This window comes from Stegodyphus dumicola, chromosome 12, assembly GCF_044657685.1.
Source record: "Stegodyphus dumicola isolate Sdum_Otavi_A_Nest chromosome 12, ASM4465768v1".
Taxonomy (NCBI): domain Eukaryota; kingdom Metazoa; phylum Arthropoda; class Arachnida; order Araneae; family Eresidae; genus Stegodyphus; species Stegodyphus dumicola.
Window position 1 is genome coordinate 5,104,452 of NC_140779.1, and position 20,983 is coordinate 5,125,434.

General features: G+C 32.0%; 2 protein-coding genes across 2 annotated transcripts in view; one reads left to right on the forward strand and one right to left on the reverse strand.

Annotated features, from left to right (window-relative positions):
- Window positions 1–20,983, reverse strand: part of LOC118192775 (uncharacterized) — a 153,607-nt gene that overhangs the window by 52,250 nt on the left and 80,374 nt on the right. The window lies entirely within an intron of this gene.
- The window catches only part of LOC118192773 (putative glutamate receptor), a 45,400-nt gene continuing 24,501 nt past the window's right edge, over window positions 85–20,983 (forward strand). Inside the window, exons 1-7 of the mRNA XM_035363789.2 lie at window positions 85–128; window positions 3,670–3,709; window positions 3,901–4,001; window positions 7,252–7,342; window positions 11,300–11,455; window positions 13,889–14,036; window positions 17,042–17,286. Coding sequence (XP_035219680.1) covers window positions 3,686–3,709; window positions 3,901–4,001; window positions 7,252–7,342; window positions 11,300–11,455; window positions 13,889–14,036; window positions 17,042–17,286 — 765 coding nt within the window. The 5' untranslated portion in view covers window positions 85–128; window positions 3,670–3,685. The remainder of the gene's footprint in view (window positions 129–3,669; window positions 3,710–3,900; window positions 4,002–7,251; window positions 7,343–11,299; window positions 11,456–13,888; window positions 14,037–17,041; window positions 17,287–20,983) is intronic.

A 20,983-nucleotide genomic window follows, 5' to 3' on the forward strand; every position in this document is an offset into this window, starting at 1 on the left:
TTTATAATTTAATTTAATAATAGTCTCTTAATTCCTCATTTTTAATCTGAATATTTTCTCTTTTTTATTTTTGCTATTAGGGAAAACGTACACAACAAAGTCTCAGCGAAAAAAACTCTAGGAAGAAGGTATGGTTAAAAGAAGAAGACAGATTGGGTCAGAAAATTTCAAAATCAGGAATAAAATTTTCTTAATTGGGCTTTACGTCTTGATCAGGTTAAAAAGACGTAATCGAGTTGAAATATTGAGAAATTTTAATGCATAACTTAGAAAAAAAAAGTTTACGTAATTTTGAATAGTAAGGTATTTTACTATTTTTAACAATTAATTTAAATTCACTTGCTGGTTTAAAAGGTCTGAGTTTGGTAGAATTGATAATTTCTTATCTCTTTTTAGTTAAGGGGATTTAGTTTCATTCAGAACATTGTTTTAAAATTTTATAAGGACCTGAAAAAAGGAGGCGAAAGTTTTCTAGTGTTAGAATGTTGAAATTCTTCGTAGGTTACTAAATCGCCAGGTTTGAAATTACTTGCTTTAAAATGGGTGTCATACCTACTTTTATTTACACTATGCTAATCGTCAGACCTTTTCTGAGCAATTTTTCTAGCTTCTTCAGTTGGTGGGTATATTTTTTTATTTTCAAGTAAGGGATCATAAGGTAATTTACTATACATTAAATAAGACGGTGGAAATTTAGTTACAGAATGTGGTGTGTTATTGTATTCTTCAGTTACCTGAGAAGATAATAATGTTTCCATGCAATATTACCTTGGTAAGAATTTAATTTATATTTTAATCTAGTTATAATGGTTTTATTAACTCTTTCAACTTTAGCATTAGTTTAAGGTCTATTAGCAGTAGTTAAAAATTGTGGAACATTATTATTCCCAAAAAAGTGCTTAAATTTTGAAAAGTTAAAGAAGCATTTCTATCACTCAAAATTTTCTTGGATAGTTCATTTGAAAAATGCATATTAAACAATTTATAGTATAAGTATCTGTAGTTAGAAGCAAAAGTCCACATATAACGAGTAGCATGATCTATGATAATGTAAGATATATTTCTAAGTAGAATTATAGTAGTTTAAACCACCAACAGTCTCAATAGATAATAATTCAAAGAACTCATTTATAGATCATAAGGCTTGCATTAAACCAAATTTCTTTTGTTTACTTCTCTTATTAAGCTGACATATTTCACAAAACTCTGATGTTTAATTCCCAAAAATGTCTGTTTGATTCATATAAAAACTGATGTTTACAATAATTTCTAATATCTTGCACTATATCTGTCCAATAATACATAGGCGACAACAAACTTAACGTGAGAGATACACCGATATGACCAAATTCAATACGAGTTTTTTCAAGTAATTCAGTACGAAGAGACATTGGAACTACAATTTTGTATAAACCTTGTTTTTCATAGTTAACACTTCATTAATTTTCTCATACTTAGGATTACAAACATCGTCTAAATTTTTATGATATTTAATTTCCTGTAATCATAGTAAATTATTTTGCACACACAAATGCTGGGAAATGGGATTTCTAATTAACATATCAGCTTAAATATGAGTAGAACCTTCTTTATATTTGATATTAAAATCCTACATTTAACGACCATCGAAATAGACTTCTTATAGGATGTTTTATGTTTTAAAGCCAAACGAGAGCAGCATGATCAGTATGCACAGAAGAACGGGCTCCATTTAAATAGTAATAAAATTTATCTAACGCATATACAATAGCTAAACCTTCTAATTCAGTGATAACAATTTTTTTCACAAGATCTTAATTTTCTAAAGGATATTTTAGATTAAATCAATTTAAAATGGGTCTGGAAATTAAAGCGTCTTTTAAATTTTGAAAGGCTATTTAACATTGAACTGTCCATTTATATGGAGTGTCCTTTTTGAGTAAATTTGTTAGTGATGCTCTCATTCTCGTATAATTTGGAATAAATTTATGATACAAATTAATACGTCTTAGTGTTCCTACATTAGTATCTCTACGGTAAAATATCTACGGCATTCAAAAACGTGTGTTTGTTCATCTGCAAGTTCACCACTTCGGTACTATTCGGTTTCGAGGGCCGTAAAAAATTGCCAAACTATTGTTGATGCCAATGCTGCCAAAAATAAATGCGGCAACTCTAATAATTGCGGCAAGAAAGGAACTATAATAGTAAATAACTATCTAAGATTGATGCTTTAATTTAGATGAAAGGAAATTTCATATAATACTTTTTTATTATTATAATTTATATGAAAAAGGCTAAACATCACTGAATGAAAGCGTAAGAGTAAATAACTATTTCAGATCATTATTATAATTTATATAAAAATTGCTAAACATAACTGAATGGATGCCTGCATCGCTATTTCGCTACCGACTTATCGTTAAAGCATAATTTCATCTCGTTGGTTGTTCAAACGTAATTTTCTATAATGAATGATGCCTTTTCTTTGAAACTATTCTCGGTAAAGTGCAGAATCGTTCACTTATTTGTTTGCCGCTTTTTACAAGGGTTAAAAACAATTGGATTTTTGTCAACTTTCTTTTACTTTTTAAGTGAAAATAGGTCGATGTGTACATAGATAAAGTCAAGGGTGTGCGCAGTGCCATTTTTGTGCAATTCTAGGATTTTTTTTTCAAGTGAAAATAGGTCGATGTGCACATGGATACCGAGTATGTGCAGTTCTTAAAAACGCGTCAAGCAGTGGGTGATTCTGCACTTTACCCAAAATTCTATTGCCGACTTTTCGTCGTGGGCAATCCCAAATTGTTAAATCCATAGGGTATCAAAAAAAGGATTTAAAATCAAAAAAGGATTTAAAAATTAAACTAGTATGTCAGTGGCGTCTTAAGAAATATAGAACTATATAAACTTACGCAATTTGAAATCAGCGCGTGCTCTAGATTTGGCGAGCTGTTAAATGTGCGCGTTTGCCAGATTTGGCGCTTTTGCGCATACATTTTCCCTGCAATTTTTTCACGGCCCTCAAAACCGAATAGTACCAAAACTTCTAGCATTTAGTAAAACAAAGTGCGCAGTTTTCCTCGGCCATCTCTGCAATACTTAAAAGGGAAAAAATATGTAAATCAAAATTAACTCCGTAAATCTCCCTCTCTATCCTAAAACTCGTAGCTTTACTGGACTGTGTCATTTCTAGATCAAGCCATCTTGCATGGCTTGCGTAACGCTGAAGATAGCTAACTAGTGTCAGTCTTAGTAGTATCAGTCTTTAGAGTTGTGCAAACAAACCTCTAAGAGAAATTCGTGTGTGTTATATTTATATAGGAAACGAACAAATAGAAATATTTTAAATTTTAAATATAAAATTAACATGTAATGGTTACTGTTTTCAACTCTCTTTCAGTTCTTCTTTCAGTTCCCGAAAGAATCTAATATTGGTTAAAAATAATATTTTCTCGAGAACTAATAATATAAAATCTCGGATTTTCTCAGCATTCTAAGTCCAGATATTATAAAAAAATAATACGCCTTACTTTTGTAAAAAGGCACCGAAATATTAATCAAATGAGTATTTTAGGTAATTAAGCATTGCATTCAAATACTTTTCCTGTTAAGCTTAAAAAATTTATAATACGTAAGAAAATTGAATCTAAATAAAGACAATGTAATTAATTGGTGTTTTTATTTTAGGCTACTACCAAAAACAATGTTAAAGGTTCGATACACAGAGGTAAATGTTTTTTTCTTCAGATATTTTTCGAAATTAAATATAAATTACTGAAAGCTTTAAATAGTAAATAAATTAATCCTATCCTTGTGAACAACCTTTTGAAGTGATAAGTTAAGCATCAGACTTAATGATTTCTACACTACACTACTATATATCGAAAACTATTTTTAATTAAATGAAAATTCTTACAGTGGCCTCCATGGGCAATGGATGTTCCTGCTGGCAACAAAACGGAACTCGATGGCGTGTTGAAAGATGTTTTTGAAGCTTTGAGTCATTCTTTGGATATTAAGTAAGAAAAATATTTTTCTTCAGCAAAAGCACATTGTATACATACATATTTTATAAGTCTTTTGACATATTTTTACAGTAATTCATAAGTACATTTGCGTCTAATATTCGGATAAACTCAGAAACAAAACATGCGTGAAGTTTTTTTTTTTTTTTTTTTTTTTTTTTTTTTTTAAGAAAAAGACGGTTTTATGTATTTCGTACTACTCTGCCGATTGACGAAATATAACTTACAAATTTTAATACAAAATTGGACTTTTCCTGAAATGACATGCCAGGTGTTTCCATATATCGATTTTGGGATTCAAATTTGCTTAAAAACCAAATTTTGTAAACTTTAATGAGAAACTTACGGTATAGTTCGATAATGTGGCTTGGCCCAATTTTTTCAATTTCTGCCAAAACTTGCACATACTAAAAAATGGTGCAAGAATATAGCGTTTACTTTGTCCCACTAAGTTATCAAATCTTAATATCCCGTGCAAGTATCCTAAATTATATAATTTTGACTATTTAAGACTAGTAGCTGACACATTAAAGAGCATATTCTTAAATTATTCTTAACAGTATGAGGAAAAACTAGAAATTTGAAACAATTATCTTTTTTTAATTTCTAATGGCAGATTACAAAGTCAGCTGCAGACGGAATTCATTAGTTGTAGAAGAGTTACTATAAAAATTAATATTTCATATATTTTTACTAATAAAAGATGGAATATGACCAAAATTATCAAACGCTTAAGGCTTAGTTTATTTAATTAGATACTTATAAATACTTACTTAAAACTATTCACTACGTTATAGGCATATTATGCTTTTTAATTTCGCTTTTGTGGACAAAGTGAAGAATCAAACCATATATAATAAAGTTTTAACAGACCCCAAACTGAAGGGATGGTACCTCTAAAAAAATTCGATTATAAATTTGAACGGAAGCTTTGAACTTCCGTTAATTTGAATGATTAAGACGATCGTTGCTGAATGTTTGTATCATACGTTGATTTTTAAGAAAAATTATTATTCTTTATCTTAAATTTATATAAAAATATATAGTGCTTCGGAAAAAAGGGGGTTTGGGATGATAATATTAGCTGTCTTTTTAAATATGAAACAATTTATTAATTTAGAAGTCAACCAAGAAAAAATCAGCGTTATATTTTCAAATTTTCACAGGACTAGTTTCGATGGTTTAACCGAACCATCATCCTCAGCTGCAAAATCGCAAATGAACAAGATAGGAAATAATGACTAGATAAGATAAGAAAGCCTGGACAAGAATAATCAAGTGGCGCCATCTGTTGATGAAACCAGAACTGAAACATAATTTCTTTAAAGGCCGAAGGCAAAGTTGGATTCGAATTAGGGTCATTAACTAGAGCAGAAGGACTGTTTTGAATGTGAAATGCCTCTAGAAAATCCAGTTCACCAATGGAAGATGTTGTTTGAATAATTTTGGCAGCAGAAAAATTGTCCCATCCTGGCTGATATCTACATGTATTATTATGAATCAAAATTGTTTGAAACTTTAAACTTCCCGGCATGGTTCCGCTACGTAGACGATACTTTTACCCTGTTTGAAGGTAATAAAGATGATTTAAATAAGGTTCTTTCAACAATGAATTTCACTGATCATGCTATTCAGTTCACTTCAAACTTGCAATTCTCTTCCGTTTCTCGAAATTTTGGTTATACGTAACACATCCAACTTCAGTACTACGTTTTACTGTAAACCTTCATCGGTTTACCTTCCACCACACTTCAAATCATGTCATTCGACTAAATAAAAGTTAGCTTTATTTTATTCTTATGTTTTCCGTACTCTTCAAGTTTGCTCCTCCAAACTATCCCTTGATGAAGCTCCAAACTATAAAAAGCAATAGCTTTTGACAGGGGCTTTTCACCCAATATTATTAATCAAGCAGTTAAAATATTCTCATCTCAACACAACAAAAGACACATTCTTGTTTTAGGTGATTATAAAAATTCTCCATCGATTTGCTATTAAGTTGCACGTATTTTTCAGAAATTTAACTTTCAGGTTGTTTAGTCTTCCATCAATAAAATTCCGAGTTCCATACTCAAGGACCCCATTCCGGATATGAAGCCCTGAGGTATTTACAGGATTCCTTGCCAGTGTGGCTTAATTTACATTGGTCAAACTAAGAAAGCCTTAAAATTTGGCGTCAAGGAACAGGAGGCATATGTTAGAAAAAAGGAAACACAGAAGTCTTCTGTTGCCCAACATTGTTGGTCCGAAAATCACACTTTCAATTTTTCTGGTGCCAAAATTATTCAAAAAACATATTCCATTGGTGAACTGGATTTTCTAGAGGCATTTCACATTAAAAAAAATATTTCTGTTCTAGTTAACGACTCTAACTTCAATCCATCTTAACCTTTAAAGAAATTATGTTTTAGTTCTGGTTTCATCAACAGATGGCGCCAGTGGCTTATCTCCTGTCCAGGCTTTCTTATCTTATATAATCATTATATCTTATCTCGTTCATTTGCGCTTTTGCAGCTGAGGTTGATGGTTCGGTAAAACCATCGAAACTAGTCTTGTGAAAATTTGAAAATAAATCGCTAATTTTTGTTGTTTGACTTCTAAATTATTATTTGTTCGGCGTGTTATTGTATCTTAATTGTGAAACAGTTTGTTTAAAAATATATAAATGCCACAGAATATCTTTGAACATAAAAGGTCCTCAGAATTATCTTTATTTTTTACAGAAGGGAAAAACTAACATTCTAGTAAATTTTACTACTGTTAAACATTTCTGTAGTAAAAGGCAGCATGTTTAATTTAGAACTGATGTTTGGCTTATTGGATGAAATACATAGAAATATTAAACGCATATGTTCCAAATCTTTTCCAAATTTGCAAATAAATTTCTTTGCATATGAAATGAAATTAAGTAAAATAGGCCATAAAATAATGAAAATAAAAATTTTATTCTTACAAGAAAAAGGAATCAAGAGCCGCCCAACCAGGACAGTGGTTAGTAACTTTGGCTACCATAACCAAAGAACCCTATTATGAATCTCGGAGACGGCATGGATATTTGTAGATGTATAGTGTCTGTGCAGCGTGGAGGCATTATAAATATGCGGCGGTCATAAGTATTAGTAGGTTATATATATTCCAGAATTTTAAATTAATTTTACCCAAGTAATTCAAGATACCCGGAATCACCTTTACCACCCCCTCTCCTCCAAAATTTCATCTTCTAATAGTATTTCTTTAACTACAGGTTTACAATACAATCTCAGGTGGATCACCAGTTCGGAGCTCTTCAGCCTGACGGTAATTATAGTGGCATGTTGGGAGCTGTACATAGAAAGGTATATTTTTTCATTTATTAAAATTTTGAAAAACCTGAATGCCTGTTAGGATTTTTCTTGGCTTTATTTCTACATCTTAGGTGTGAGATAATTTTCATGCAACAAAGAATAGTATTTTAAGACTGCACGAGCTATTTTTTATATCAATCTGTTTCAATATTTTGAAGAGAAAAATTTAATTATTGTTTTTGAAATGATGTCCATCTCATATAGCTTAGACAAAACAATTAGCATTCTAAGAAATTAATGAATTCCTTATTGCATAATCGTATCGTGTAAGTGGTTAGCATTACCAGCTAATAGCTGAAAAATCCACGTTCAAGTTCTTACTAAAGCACAGCTGATTTTTCAAATTTTCTCTGTGAAAAGCCTAATACTTCCTACAGTATTTTTAATGGAAGTCTTTCTGTTCTAATTATAGAAAACTCAAGCTGAGGTTCGGTTTGCGCAACTCTGCAAATTATTTAAAACTTCATGCATTCAAGTTCTGTCCTTTCAAAGGCTATACTATTCAAATGCTATTATAATCATGCATTTAAATGATGTGTTATTCTAGGAAAGAAAATGCTATTTTACTTAACCATAGAAGAAACGCAGATTTTACTCATAATGAATACGATATAATTTCAAAAGTATGTTTAACTAAAAATTCAGTTATTCTAAAAGGAAAAAAAGGTAATTTTAAGATTTCTGATAAATAAGATCCTTATGTAAGTTCGTCACTTGAAGATCACTTTTAAACATCATGTTTATGAGTTTTTATGGGCTTTGATTTTAGCACTTGCAGATTTTACTCATAATGAATACGATATAATTTCAAAAGTATGTTTAACTAAAAATTCAGTTATTCTAAAAGGAAAAAAAGATAATTTTAAGATTTCTGATAAATAAGATCCTTATGTAAGTTCGTCACTTGAAGATCTCTTTTAAACATCATGTTTATGAGTTTTTATGGGCTTTGATTTTAGCACTTGCCAAACACTCCCCCCCCCATTCTGTACTTAATGGCTTCCACAGACTTAATTTTAATTTACGATAAAAAGTACAAGTTTTAAATGAAAAGTTTTCAGACTGGAAACATTTAAACGCTTTTGGAAACAGAAATTCAATATAATATGTGCAAGAAAACATTTAGCGCAAATGAATTAATTTTTCTAAAAAATGCTAATTTAATAAAATGCCCAACACACACGTGAGTGAAACTGTCAATGTTTTCACTTGTACTGTAATATACCATTGCATTATAGGTCATTAATTTCTAATTTGAAGACACTGAACAATATGAAAATTTTAAATAAGTAACAGACGAAATGACAGCGTCACGTGCAAAGCAAGTAAAATGAACGTTTATATTATAAAATGAATGCGTCGAAACGTTTTTCGATTTTTCTTTGTCTGTATTGTCTGATCTGTAACTATTTTTAGATACACTGTGTAAAAATATTTGGTAATTGTAAAATTATTATAATACGTTAAAGAAATATCAAAACTGCTAAAACTTTTGGCGACCCCCTGTTGCAGGTCCTATGGCCTACGTCGCGACTCACAATTTTAGAAACTCTGCTTTATAGTAACATGGTATCTCAACCTAAAAACCTGAAATCAAGCAGATCAAAGACGCAGGATACTACAATTAGTCCCAGACGTTTATCTCTTGCTACTCAACCTTTCTAGAGAGTGATTCGTGGCCACTGTTTCCGCCAAAAGTTGTTTAAATTAAATAACTTTTCTTTGAGCACAATGTATGGAAGTTTCAAACAATGTACACAGAAACTCTCTCTATATATTAAAATTTACCTTTCTTCATCGATACATTTAGATTTACATCAGTTTGGATGTCATTAAATGAAAAATGTCGCCAGATCTCTAAATTTGATAGTCATACTAATACTTTAAAAAGACTTTTAAATGAGACTTTCCTTATTCGAAATTTTCGTTCATTCTCTGAAATGTCTTGTACAGTTACACGAATTGCACTCTCTGGCATCTAACCGTACAAACCCAATATAGATTCCAAGCAATCAGTTTTCTGAAATTTAACTGGCAATATATAACTGTATTCATTAAAGCATCTTAATCCGAAATCATATCATCTCGAAAATGGTTTTCGCGAAAAGCATTCCTCTTATAAGGAATAAAATACTTTCGAGGAATATTTTGACAGTACAATTGCTGTTTTGGGTCACTTTTTAGAAACTGATAAATATTAACACAGTCTAACATAGCTGGATTTGTAATTTGACACACAATAATGAATATAAATTAGTAACGTACTGTACTTAAACATATATACTTAACAAGCACGCATGAGTGCCACATCGTTAGCTGCGAAAATGTCCAGAAAGAAAAGGATTGGATTGGATTGGATTATTGTAATTTGGCACAAAACCTGTCAAGGTTATCTGCGCCAGACAAATTGGACGAAAAGGATGAGTCTCCTCGAATTGCTTGACAAGTGACATGGCCATTTTCCTCAGGAAAAATCATGACGATATCCTGTATCTTGGATGGTAAAATCTTGGTTTTCTGTCATGCAACAAACTTTTTTTTCTGGTTTGTAAAAGTATTCGGGAAACGCAAAACGCTGCTAGCTTTTGAATGAGGAATTATTTGAAAAACTGACTAATTATTTGAAAAACTGAGTTTTAATTTGGAATCCACCAATCACTTAATTTTTGATTGCAAACAATGATCCTGCCAAATCATAAAAAGAAAATACTGAAGACTAATGGAAAATATTCAAAGAATTAAGAGATTTCATTAAGTAGTTCCTAGCATATAATTTTTATTAGGACAGTTTTTGTTTTAATTTGTAAATGGGAAATACCTTTGGATATCAACATTTCCAGAAGCAAAATAAACTGAGAATAACTGGAAGACAGTATTTTATGAAAACAGCTTCAATACTGGAGTTGCTGGCATTTTATAAATATATAAAATTACAGTGTTCATAGATCATGAATTAACGTATTCATTAAGCTTTGGTAAGACGAATACATAAGGTTAATTCAATAGACATCCGAGAATATTTTTTTTAATATTATACACTGAAATTTCATATTTCTTAACCAAATTTAGAATTTAAAATTAGAACTACAAATTTATAATTACGCTCTCTGACCATCAGTCCTTTTTTATTGGGTGTTGGATTTAGCACTCATTATTAGCATTTTAGATGGTTCCAGAAACTATTAACCACCCACATCTCTGTCAGTTATGCACATAATAATATGTAAATATTTGTATTTAGTTTATCAGAGCATGACAAATGTATTTTGATTTCACTTTTATTAAAAATTTGCACTGCAGAAAACATTTCCATATTTACAGAATCCCTTCATTTTTTATAGCTGAAACTGCTTTCTTTAAACGTTTTAATTTATTTTGAGAAGTTTATTGCAGGAAATGCATCCAGCGGATCAATATTTAAAGAAATAAAGCGAGTAGCCACAATTTTATGTAACTTATCAGATAGTAATTATAGTCTGATTCGAATGAATGAACTTTAATATTTAAAAATTTAGTTTTTATATTTATAGATCCTTTTATCTATAACCCCTGATGCTGTTTCATGAAATGTTGTGGTTTATTATTTCGAGAAATTTTATAGCCATAAATAAATGTTTGGAATCAATTACAGCTCGTAGCTTCCTTTTTTTAACATTACTTTAATATTATTAGTCAGAAATGGTACATAGTTTCTAGTGAATGTGTGCAACTATGTGAGAAAGATCCACAGGTCCACAGGTTATTTGAATAATATATCCTCCAATAATCCTAGAAACCTTCATATACCATATGTTATGTCCTTAAAGTAATCCTAGGAGGATATTTTGGGATTAAAATTTCAGTTTACATTAATTTTGTATTAAAATCATTTTAAATATACGCTTATGAGACTTGTACATAATAAGTGCATTGCTTTCATAATTCATTATTATTATGTAATAATTTTAGGAAGTTGATATTGGAGGACCGTTTGTAGCATCCGAACAAAGAGCTGCTGTTGCTGACTTCACAAATTGCTTAGAATTCTCAAAACTTGGAATGCTAACTGGCATAATGTCAACTGAAAGAAATATGTTTCTTTATTTTAAGGTTTTTTCTTGGCAGGTAGGTTTAGTCTGATATATTATGATATAAATTAATTTTAAATGAGTTATTTTTATTTACATCATTCTACTGTACCATATACCTGCTGTTCGTAAATATTCTTAATAAAAGTATTGAAATTCAGAGCTATGCGTTTTCTCACATTGCAACTTTTTTAACACTACGATGCTCCTAACTCAAGAGAATAAATATGGATGGAATAAAAATGAAGATAAAATATGATCTATTTCTTTTTTAATTCCAGACTGTTTGTATGTTATTTGAATAATATATCCTCCAATATACAGCAAAGAGAATGTCTGCCTTCTCTTCATTGTAGATTTTGGACAAAATCTGCTATTTATTGGCCGCTGATTTCTCCATATATCCACAGCTTCTCAAAGATTATTGATGAATATCGTTTATATCGCAGAAAGATTGTTTAACCCTCTGACTCCTCAATTTGTGGACCGAAATCGCTTCCAAAATTGCGTTTTTTTCTTTCTTGTATATTTTAAATCTATATATATAGGAGAACTGAAAAATCTCCATTTTCTTTCTAGAAAATATTTTTTATATAGATTTGTATCATGAGAAACTAAGTTGCCAGAAAAAAACAATTTCCAATGTTATCACAAAAAAAAAATCTTTTTTTAAATAAATTTCAGTCGAATTACAGTTAATTTCTATTTATTGCATAATATAAAAAAGTAAAATGTATAAAATTTAAGAAAATATAAAGCGCTGATGGAAAAATACCTGAAAAATGTAGTTTAGAATAATAGAGTTCAAACTTCACAGTCTTTGCACCAGATTCAATAAATCTAATTAATAATCAATCTAATTATTAGTCTAATCAATAATTCAATAATTTAATTAAATAATCAAGATAATCGCTGAACGTTTTCTAGCAGCCATTTCTGTAAGAAAAAAGCGGCAAAAAGTGAGGTTTGAGCGCTGATATCACGTGCCTTCAAATGCCGCAATTTAGTGGACAATTAACGATATCTGTTGGCCAAAACTTAAACTGAACACCTAATACTGTATATAATTTATTTCAATGGTTAAACGGGTAAAAAACGAGATGCGCTCCTCAATAAAGGAAGAAAAACACATGCCCGCGGAAATCGCGGGATGAGCAAATTTTGCTACATTTGAGTTGCCCGTGGAAATCGTGGGATGATCAGCCAGAGGGTTAAGCAGATAGCCCTCGAGTGCTTTAAATAAACCAAACCAAACTTGATTAAAAGACTAGTTAGAGACCAATAATATAGCAGATAGATTCTTTATTTTTCCAGAAAAGTGTGTAACTTTTCTTTTGTAGTTTATTTCACAATTTTTTAATAAAGTATTTAGGAATTCTGGTATTTGCAACGGAATGCCGAATTTGGTAAGTATCTAAATTATTTGTTTTCTAAATGTGTTCTAAACATTAAATCGTGTTGATGAGACATCAGTGAGTACTCTGTAGAAATTTCTTCAAAAGAGCAGTTATGTTAACCAGCATATGCTATACACAAATACAGTTTGGGTATTTGGCGGCGGTTTCTGGTGCAAAACGATGTTCCACAAAATGTTCAATTCAGGTGATGTCCAGCGAGAGCAGTCGATGAACCAAAGGAAGGATCCAAGTTTGCGACAGGTACTTAAACATCTGCCTTGTTGGAATACAATACAAGATGCAATGTGGTAGTATAATTTACGATCTTGCCACTATACTGGATGTACTATGGTAGTATAATCAGTGATCGTGCCATCGTACTGGCAGGAAGTGTGGAACTTCCTGCCAGTACGATGTACTTCATGTGGAAGACAACACATGAATTTCCCAACAATCCAACCAATCTGAATAAATGTAAAAAGACGTAAATATGTCTATAATTTTTGCAGATGTTTCGAACAATTTCGAAACAGTATATTTAGTTTTAGGGGGATAGGTAAACTATGATTTTTTACTCGATTAGAATGTATAACAATAAAAAGGATGATTCGCAATCTTCTGCTACATAAAACATTAATAATGAAATAATTTTATGTAACGATATTTTATTTGTTTTCTTCTCCTACCTTATTTTAAAATCAAGCTTCAGTTAAATGGGGTAGCCAATGAACCAATCTGTATGTTTCGTGCCGGTAGAATTTACCCATAGTTGCCGTTCCATAATATGGCGATTGTATTTTACATGTGATGCGGTAAAAAAAAAAAAAAAAAACGAATCATTTTACGCATTTTAAAAATATTACGAGAGCTAACACTTGTTTCCAAGATAAAGTAATGCAATAATGAAATGGAAAATCTTTCGGCCTTCTAGCAATGAGAAAGAGTACTGGTGCTGATGTTTTAACTAAAATCTATTCTATTTCACTTTCATACATGATATATGTATAATAATGTACAAACTAATATATTCAGTGTTTCTATTCGAACTGATTGATTTCTCATCATATTATCAGGTATGGCTACTTCTTTTTGTGACCATCGTCATAGGAGCACTTATCTCAATTTTAATTTATGACGTTTCTCTCAATGGGTGGAAAGACAATCAACTTCTTCTTTTATCCAGATATCTTTGGGTGTTCTGGTGTTATTTAATTGGTCACGGTAAGTCTCTAAATTAATACTCATTTAACTTAAAGATCAAAATATATGAGCAGAATTTAAATAATAAGAATAATGTTAGTTTAAAATACGTATTTATTCGGTGAAAATACCGACAATATACGTTCTTGAAGTTTTATTAAACTTCATAATAAAAATTTAAAAAATTTCAGGTATTCAGTTAAGCTGAACCGTTGCTTCTACACTACTGGCCATTAAAGTTTCTATGCCACGAAAGACCGAACATTTATATAAAAGGTAAAAATATCTGGGATATACAAATGATTAACATTTCACGATATGCGTACATAAAAGGAAATGGTAATGACACCTCAAAGTAGGGAAAAAGCAGCTTGAAATGACAAATTTTCCTTAAGAATTTTCGTTTACTTGTTGTTTTGGGGTTGAAGCTCGTGTTATGCCTCACCACAAGAAGAAAGAAACTCACACCAGCACGTTTCAGAATTCGATTTTAAGAGAATCGTAGCTTACCAGGACTGCGATTTATAGTATTATGAAATTACTGTTCTCGCTGATTGAGATACAATGACTCGTATTAAAATTAGCAGTCGATGAACCAAGGAGGATCCCACACAACAACGTGCGAGACCTCATCGGCTAGAAATCACTAATGTCCGAGACTACAGATACCATTCTCGCATCGCTATTAGGGATCATATAGCCATATTATGTACTATGGAATACGAAAATTTATAGCAAAAATATCCTAGCGTACTGTGTCATTATGTTTGCAGTGTCACATACTGTTAGCTAGCGACTTTTGAACGTCTTCCTATTTCTTTGGGACGCTGCAGCCAGGAATCTACAATGGTGCTTTAACAGCGTAATACATATGGAGCATCAATAGCGTGATCTCATCTTCATTGATGGAAGTCGTTTTGGCTTAGAGCATAAAGATAGTCGTATTTGTATATAAATAGTATATCATAGAAGATGAACGTTGAAAGCTTGCATTCTTCATCTTCATAGTCAAACCAGGCCCAGTACCTTTATTGAAGATAAGAAGTATATACCTCATTTGACGTCTAGTCCACATATTCAGTATACTGATATTATTGCGTTGCTCGGGTTTTAATGCTCGTTGATTGTGCAATAACTTCAAGACTTCTTTGCCCAAGTCTTTCAGCAGAGCGATACAAGACCGCATGCTGCTCACATCGCTCTGCCCCTCTTCAGTACACAGCTTAAGCTTCTGACCTGGCCGACGCGTTTTCCGCATCTTCTACCTAATAACAAATCAATGTCTGATCAGTGGCTGCAGACGTAATGGTACAACAACATCCGCCATCCAGGCACAGATATAAGTACAAGTCAGTGAGACACCAGCATTTCACTATTGGTAGTATAGTCTCATCATGCTAACTCTGCGGCTCCGCAACAGAACCACTTTGACAGAGACTTGAAACCTCATGGACATCCGTACTTATACGAGTAACTGCCATCTAAAATCTGTTTTTCCGCACTTCCGTGTAACAGCCTTTATTTTGGCAAAGCTTGGGATTTGCTCTGTGCCTCGAAATTACTAGAAAATTTAATATTTAATCTTTTCATTATAATGAATTTGGAAAATAAACATAATTCTACTAACTGCTGTTTTTCGCAATGTAGCAATTTATTGATGAACAGTGCCTTACTGTTACTTTACCTTGCTCACAATTGTTCTTTTAGAAATATATTATGACAAGTTTTTCTAGATATATTTCAATTTCGTAATTATTTTTGCCTTGGAAAGAGGATTTTGAATCTAGTAGCTAGTTACAGAGAAAAAATTTTATTAAATAAGCTATCTAGGACAAAGATTATTCTAAAGAGAAAGGAGAAAAAGAAAATTCTATTAAACATAATTTTCTAAATTTTTATTTTTGTGAAATTTTCTTATCACAGTTAATATGAAATAAAATATTGTAAAAATTATGTCTGTTTAGCCTCCGACTGAAAACGTTTCTTATTATAAATGTTAGTTAAAATATAAAAATGTAACATATGAACAAAATATATAAAATGTAATTATCTGTTTGGCATAAAACTTAATAAGGGCTAAAATCCTTTGTATTCATTTATAAATTGCATTCCAAAACTGGGAGCAGAAATGGATTTGGTTTGTGCAAATTGTTATTGCGACAGAGCCCAGCATTCTGATAGGCCTTTAAATCGTTAATGAGTTCTAAAAATATAGTAAACATACACTGTGGTTTAAAATGAAAAGCTTCAAGTTCAGGCGAAAACTGTCTACCAAAGCACAAATTGGTCATTGGAACATTATATCTTGATGCAAAAATAAGACTTCCTTTTCGTTAAACTCAAAGTAATGTTCATTCGATTGGAATGGAAATAAATGTATGGTGTATATTCCATTATACGCATCTATAGCCTGTATTCTACGGCGCTTAAAATTATGTACATCCTTGGAAAAATCGCCACATTAGAAATGAATGTAAATTAATTTTTCATCTTCTAGATTTAGTTAAATAATCTTAGTTTAACAATTTATAAAGATATTCCAGAACACCTGAGTTGAACACCTGAGTTGTAGATTTAGTTAAATAATCTTAGTTTAACAATTTATAAAGATATTCCAGAACACCTGAGTTGAACACCTGAGTTGTAGATTTAGTTAAATAATCTTAGTTTAACAATTTATAAAGATATTCCAGAACACCTGAGTTGAACACCTGAGTTGTAGATTTAGTTAAATAATCTTAGTTTAACAATTTATAAAGATATTCCAGAACACCTGAGTTGTACGTCGAAGTTGTACGGAATATTAAATCACATTAGTTTAGCATTTAAGAATAGGGAATACCAGAATGCATGTACTGCAATTAGGAAAGATCTCAGAAGCTCCCGCTTACCAAATTTTTTATTTTTTTTCTTCTTTTACGTTTTATACAAATGTACTCAGTAATATTTCATTCAATAATAATAACCGATTAAATGCAATAATGCTTTGTCTTTATTCCATCATTAATTTTAAAATTATTTTTCAGATTGCGGTACAACTAATCACTGGGCTCTTCGAAACATCTGGTTTCGAAACTCTTTTAGAGTGCTCTTAGCAGCATGGCTTCTAGGACCAGTTATTAATTCGCTATATACTTTCCAAGGAACTATAACGTCTACTTTTGCTATCACAAAACTAAGACCCGTTGTTTCGAGCCTAGAAGAATTGGATAGAAAAACATGGGTAATACCAGTGACGACAAAAGGTTCAGCCGTACAAATTTGTTTCATGGTTAGTTTAAACATTTACTTATTATAAAAGCTTTGAAGTTTGTTACGATTTTATCGGATATTGTTACAGTTTTTTTTTTGGAAATTTTCCAGATGACATTCTAAGAGATGAGTTGCAAACCTATGCTTAAAATACACACACTGGCCAATGAATTAGAAACCCAAGATCAATATTTTATTGTCCCACCTTTTGCACAGATAACTACTCTGATTCGTTTGAGCATGGAGTCTACATGCTTCTCGAGTGCATTTACATACAGAGAATACCATGCATTAGCTATGCAACTTTTTAGATCTTGTAAATTAATCTCATACATTTTCTATGGGGTTAAGATCCGAGCTAGGGGTCTAGGGAAGGTGTTGGAAGTCAGACAGATGTTCAGCGAACCAATTTTGAACACTATAAGGTATTTCTTCCACTTTCCTAGCGTGCTTTCGTGGTATATTGGTCCTGCACACTAGGCCAGTATCCAGAGGTCCGTGGTTCGATTCCCGGCGAAGGCCTTTGCTCATTTTTCATCTCTCCGGCTTTTCCAATTAACTAATGTCTCTACAGTGGCGCCCGAACTAAAAGGGTGTTGGATGAGGTTTCTCCACACCCAGGATTTCGGGATTAGGTCCCCTTAAACCCTAGTCGTCCTTTAAAAAAGGGAGTATATAAGGTATTTCTCCCACTTTCCTAGCGTGCCTTCGTGGTGTAGTGGTCCTGCACACTGGACCGGTATCCAGAGGTCCGTGGTTCGATTCCCGGCGAAGGCGTTTCTCATTTTTCATCTCTCCGGCTTTTCCAATCAACCTAATGTCTCTACAATACTTCTGGCACGATGCATAGTTGCTTTATCGTCCATGAAGTATCCGTCACCATCAGGGTAAAAATGCAACATTGCACGGCGCACTTGATCTTTCAGTATATCTAAGTATCTTATGGCTGTTTGTTTACCCTCGAGGAACACCAAGGCACCACTTCCATGCCAGCAGAACATGCCCCATATCAGAATACTCCCACCAAACCCTTGCACAGTGCGAGTAAAGCAAGATGGATTCATGGTTTCATGAGGTTCCTGCCAAATTCGACGTCTTTCGCCAGTAAAAAATAAGGTGTAGCGTGAGCTATCAGACCGCATTATCCTTTTCTAATCCTCAGTTGTCCAGTGTTTGCTTTCCCGACACCACTGCAAACGGATTCTTGCATGTCGGGCAGAAATGAGTGGATTTCCCACAGGCACCCGACAATGCATTCATAGCCTCTGCAATTCTCTGAGCATGGTTCGAGCTGAAATCTGTCGGGAAGAGCCTTGGTAGACGATCTGTGTCAATTGAAGCACAGTAGAGTCCCTCTTCTGCCGTACAATTTGTCGAAGCCGGCGCCGATCACTCTCCTGGGAAAACTGTGATCGAACCGCGGTTACGTCTTCTAGAGAAGGACTGTGGGTTCTGATTCCAACTGTTCAAAACTTTTGTTATGGCTGCTTTTGGGATTCCAGTGAGATTTGCTGACTCCGAAATCGAGGCTTCTGCTAAACGGGCACCAACAATAAGCTCTTTCTCAAATGTGAAAGATCTGTAGTTTTTCCCATTTCACTTCATTCATCGCGAAAAATATTCTTACACCTTACTTACTAGCATTTTAACCACATGCAATTTACGTCATAAAGCAAATTTGCATACCTCATCCCTAGCAAGCATTCAAATGACACTTTCAAAGGTTTGTAATTCGCTGGACAGTGTGTGCATTATAAGAAAGAATGTATGCAGTATCTGTTACACTTCGAAGATAAACTCGTGAAGCTTGTGAGGAAAAACGGATATTTTACAGAAAAAAAATCTGGACACCACATGACTTCCTTGCACGGAATATTAAATTATACACATTTTTGGCTGAATTTTATTTAAACTTATTTTCTCGAATTTCATTAGAGATAATTTCTCATTCAATTCCTTCAGTTTTCACTTCGCGGCAAGACAAAAATACATGGAACCTCAAAGTATCTTCATTAAAAATTGAAAAATATAGAAAAACATAAAACACCAAATATAGTTAAAATAATTTAAAAACAATTTTTGCAATTAAAATTGAAGTTTTTATGCAAAAACAAACAATTCGGCCAGCAGGCAAGAAGCCAAATTTTTCGGTGCACAAAACTGAACGTCTCCTTTTGGTTACGCTCGGGGAAAAGACACTGAAGGTGCAGAAACTGACTTAATTCACTATTCTGCTAAGTTTCAAATCTAAACAAATATGGCTGCTATCAGGACTTAAAAGAGAAGGGCTAGCTCATAGAGCTTTTTCCCCTGAAACAGGCAGCGGGGAGTGATGACGTAGCCATAATGACACTGAACGCGGAGATGCAATTGACAACATAGAAATTAGTGTTTTAAATTTGAAGAATCAGCGTTTAAAATGAGCTGTGTGTGAAAGACAGTTATCATATAGAAGAGACAATGTTACTGTAGTATGCGTTTTACATTGAACATTAAAAAATTTTAATTTAACAAATTTTAAAATAACAAATAAAATACGCTACTCTTAACATAAAGTTCCTTTTTTTTAATTTGCAGGGATTGTTTTTTTTAAATGCCTGTTTATTTCTAATCATTTCTTTATCTGAGATTTAATTAAAAGAATACTACTGCTTCTAAGATAACTATAATAACAGCTATTTAAAATTAATCAAAAAGCAACCTTAAATTGGCATAGTTTTCAAAATTTCTGCTAATCTGAGTTTCAGCCTAATTGTAAATTTTACATTGGTATATTTCCCGATTCAATATAATAACATACATATTTTTTAATAATTTTGTAACTTAGGCTTACATCAATATTACATTTAAATAAATACATGTAAGATTGTTATTTTAATTTAGACAAAACAACTTTACTCACAGTACCTAAAAAAAAATTACTTAATTTTTCAAAAGTGGGGGTTAAGGAGGCAGGTCTTCTTATGTCAATTACTTTAATTTTATATTATTATATTTTATCTAGAATGCTAAGCTAGCACAACATTGAATCAATAATAATACAATCAGGATACAATAAAAATAACTTTAACAATAACTTAACAAAATTAGTTCTCATTTGAAATATGCTTTACGCTATTAACTTCTAAAATGTCATCTACAAATACTTCAAATCAAAACATATTATATATGCTTTCTTGTACAGTCACAATGCTACTGCAACTTGTTGAAATATTATTTATTGGCTGCCACATTCGAAGCAATCCACTTTTTGTCTTTAGGGCTGCTTTTCTTTGAGAAAAATCATATGCATTTCTATTTAAGAAATTTATTCTAATAAAAGTTCGCACTCTGCAAAATAAACGAATTGCTTCTCTGTTAACTTCAGGATAATGTTTCTCCAGTTTATTAATTAAAGAGCCAATTACATGCTTCCCTTTATGTATAAGGGACATAAAGGGACTTTAGTAACTTAGCTAAGTACTTTAGTAACATGTACCATGAACTGCACAAAATATATTTTCGAACTCGTAAACTGTATTCATCTATGAATGGGAAGGTGTAGTCAAACCTCCAATCTATTAATAAGTCCAATATATTAATTAAGAATGAATAATTTAATCCATTCTGAATTAAAATATTGGTTCATCAGCACCATTTTTAGATATTGCTCCCAATGATGGGTCTTTGTTTCGCACACGGTAGGCAATATAACCTGCAACATATGTTAATGCTTC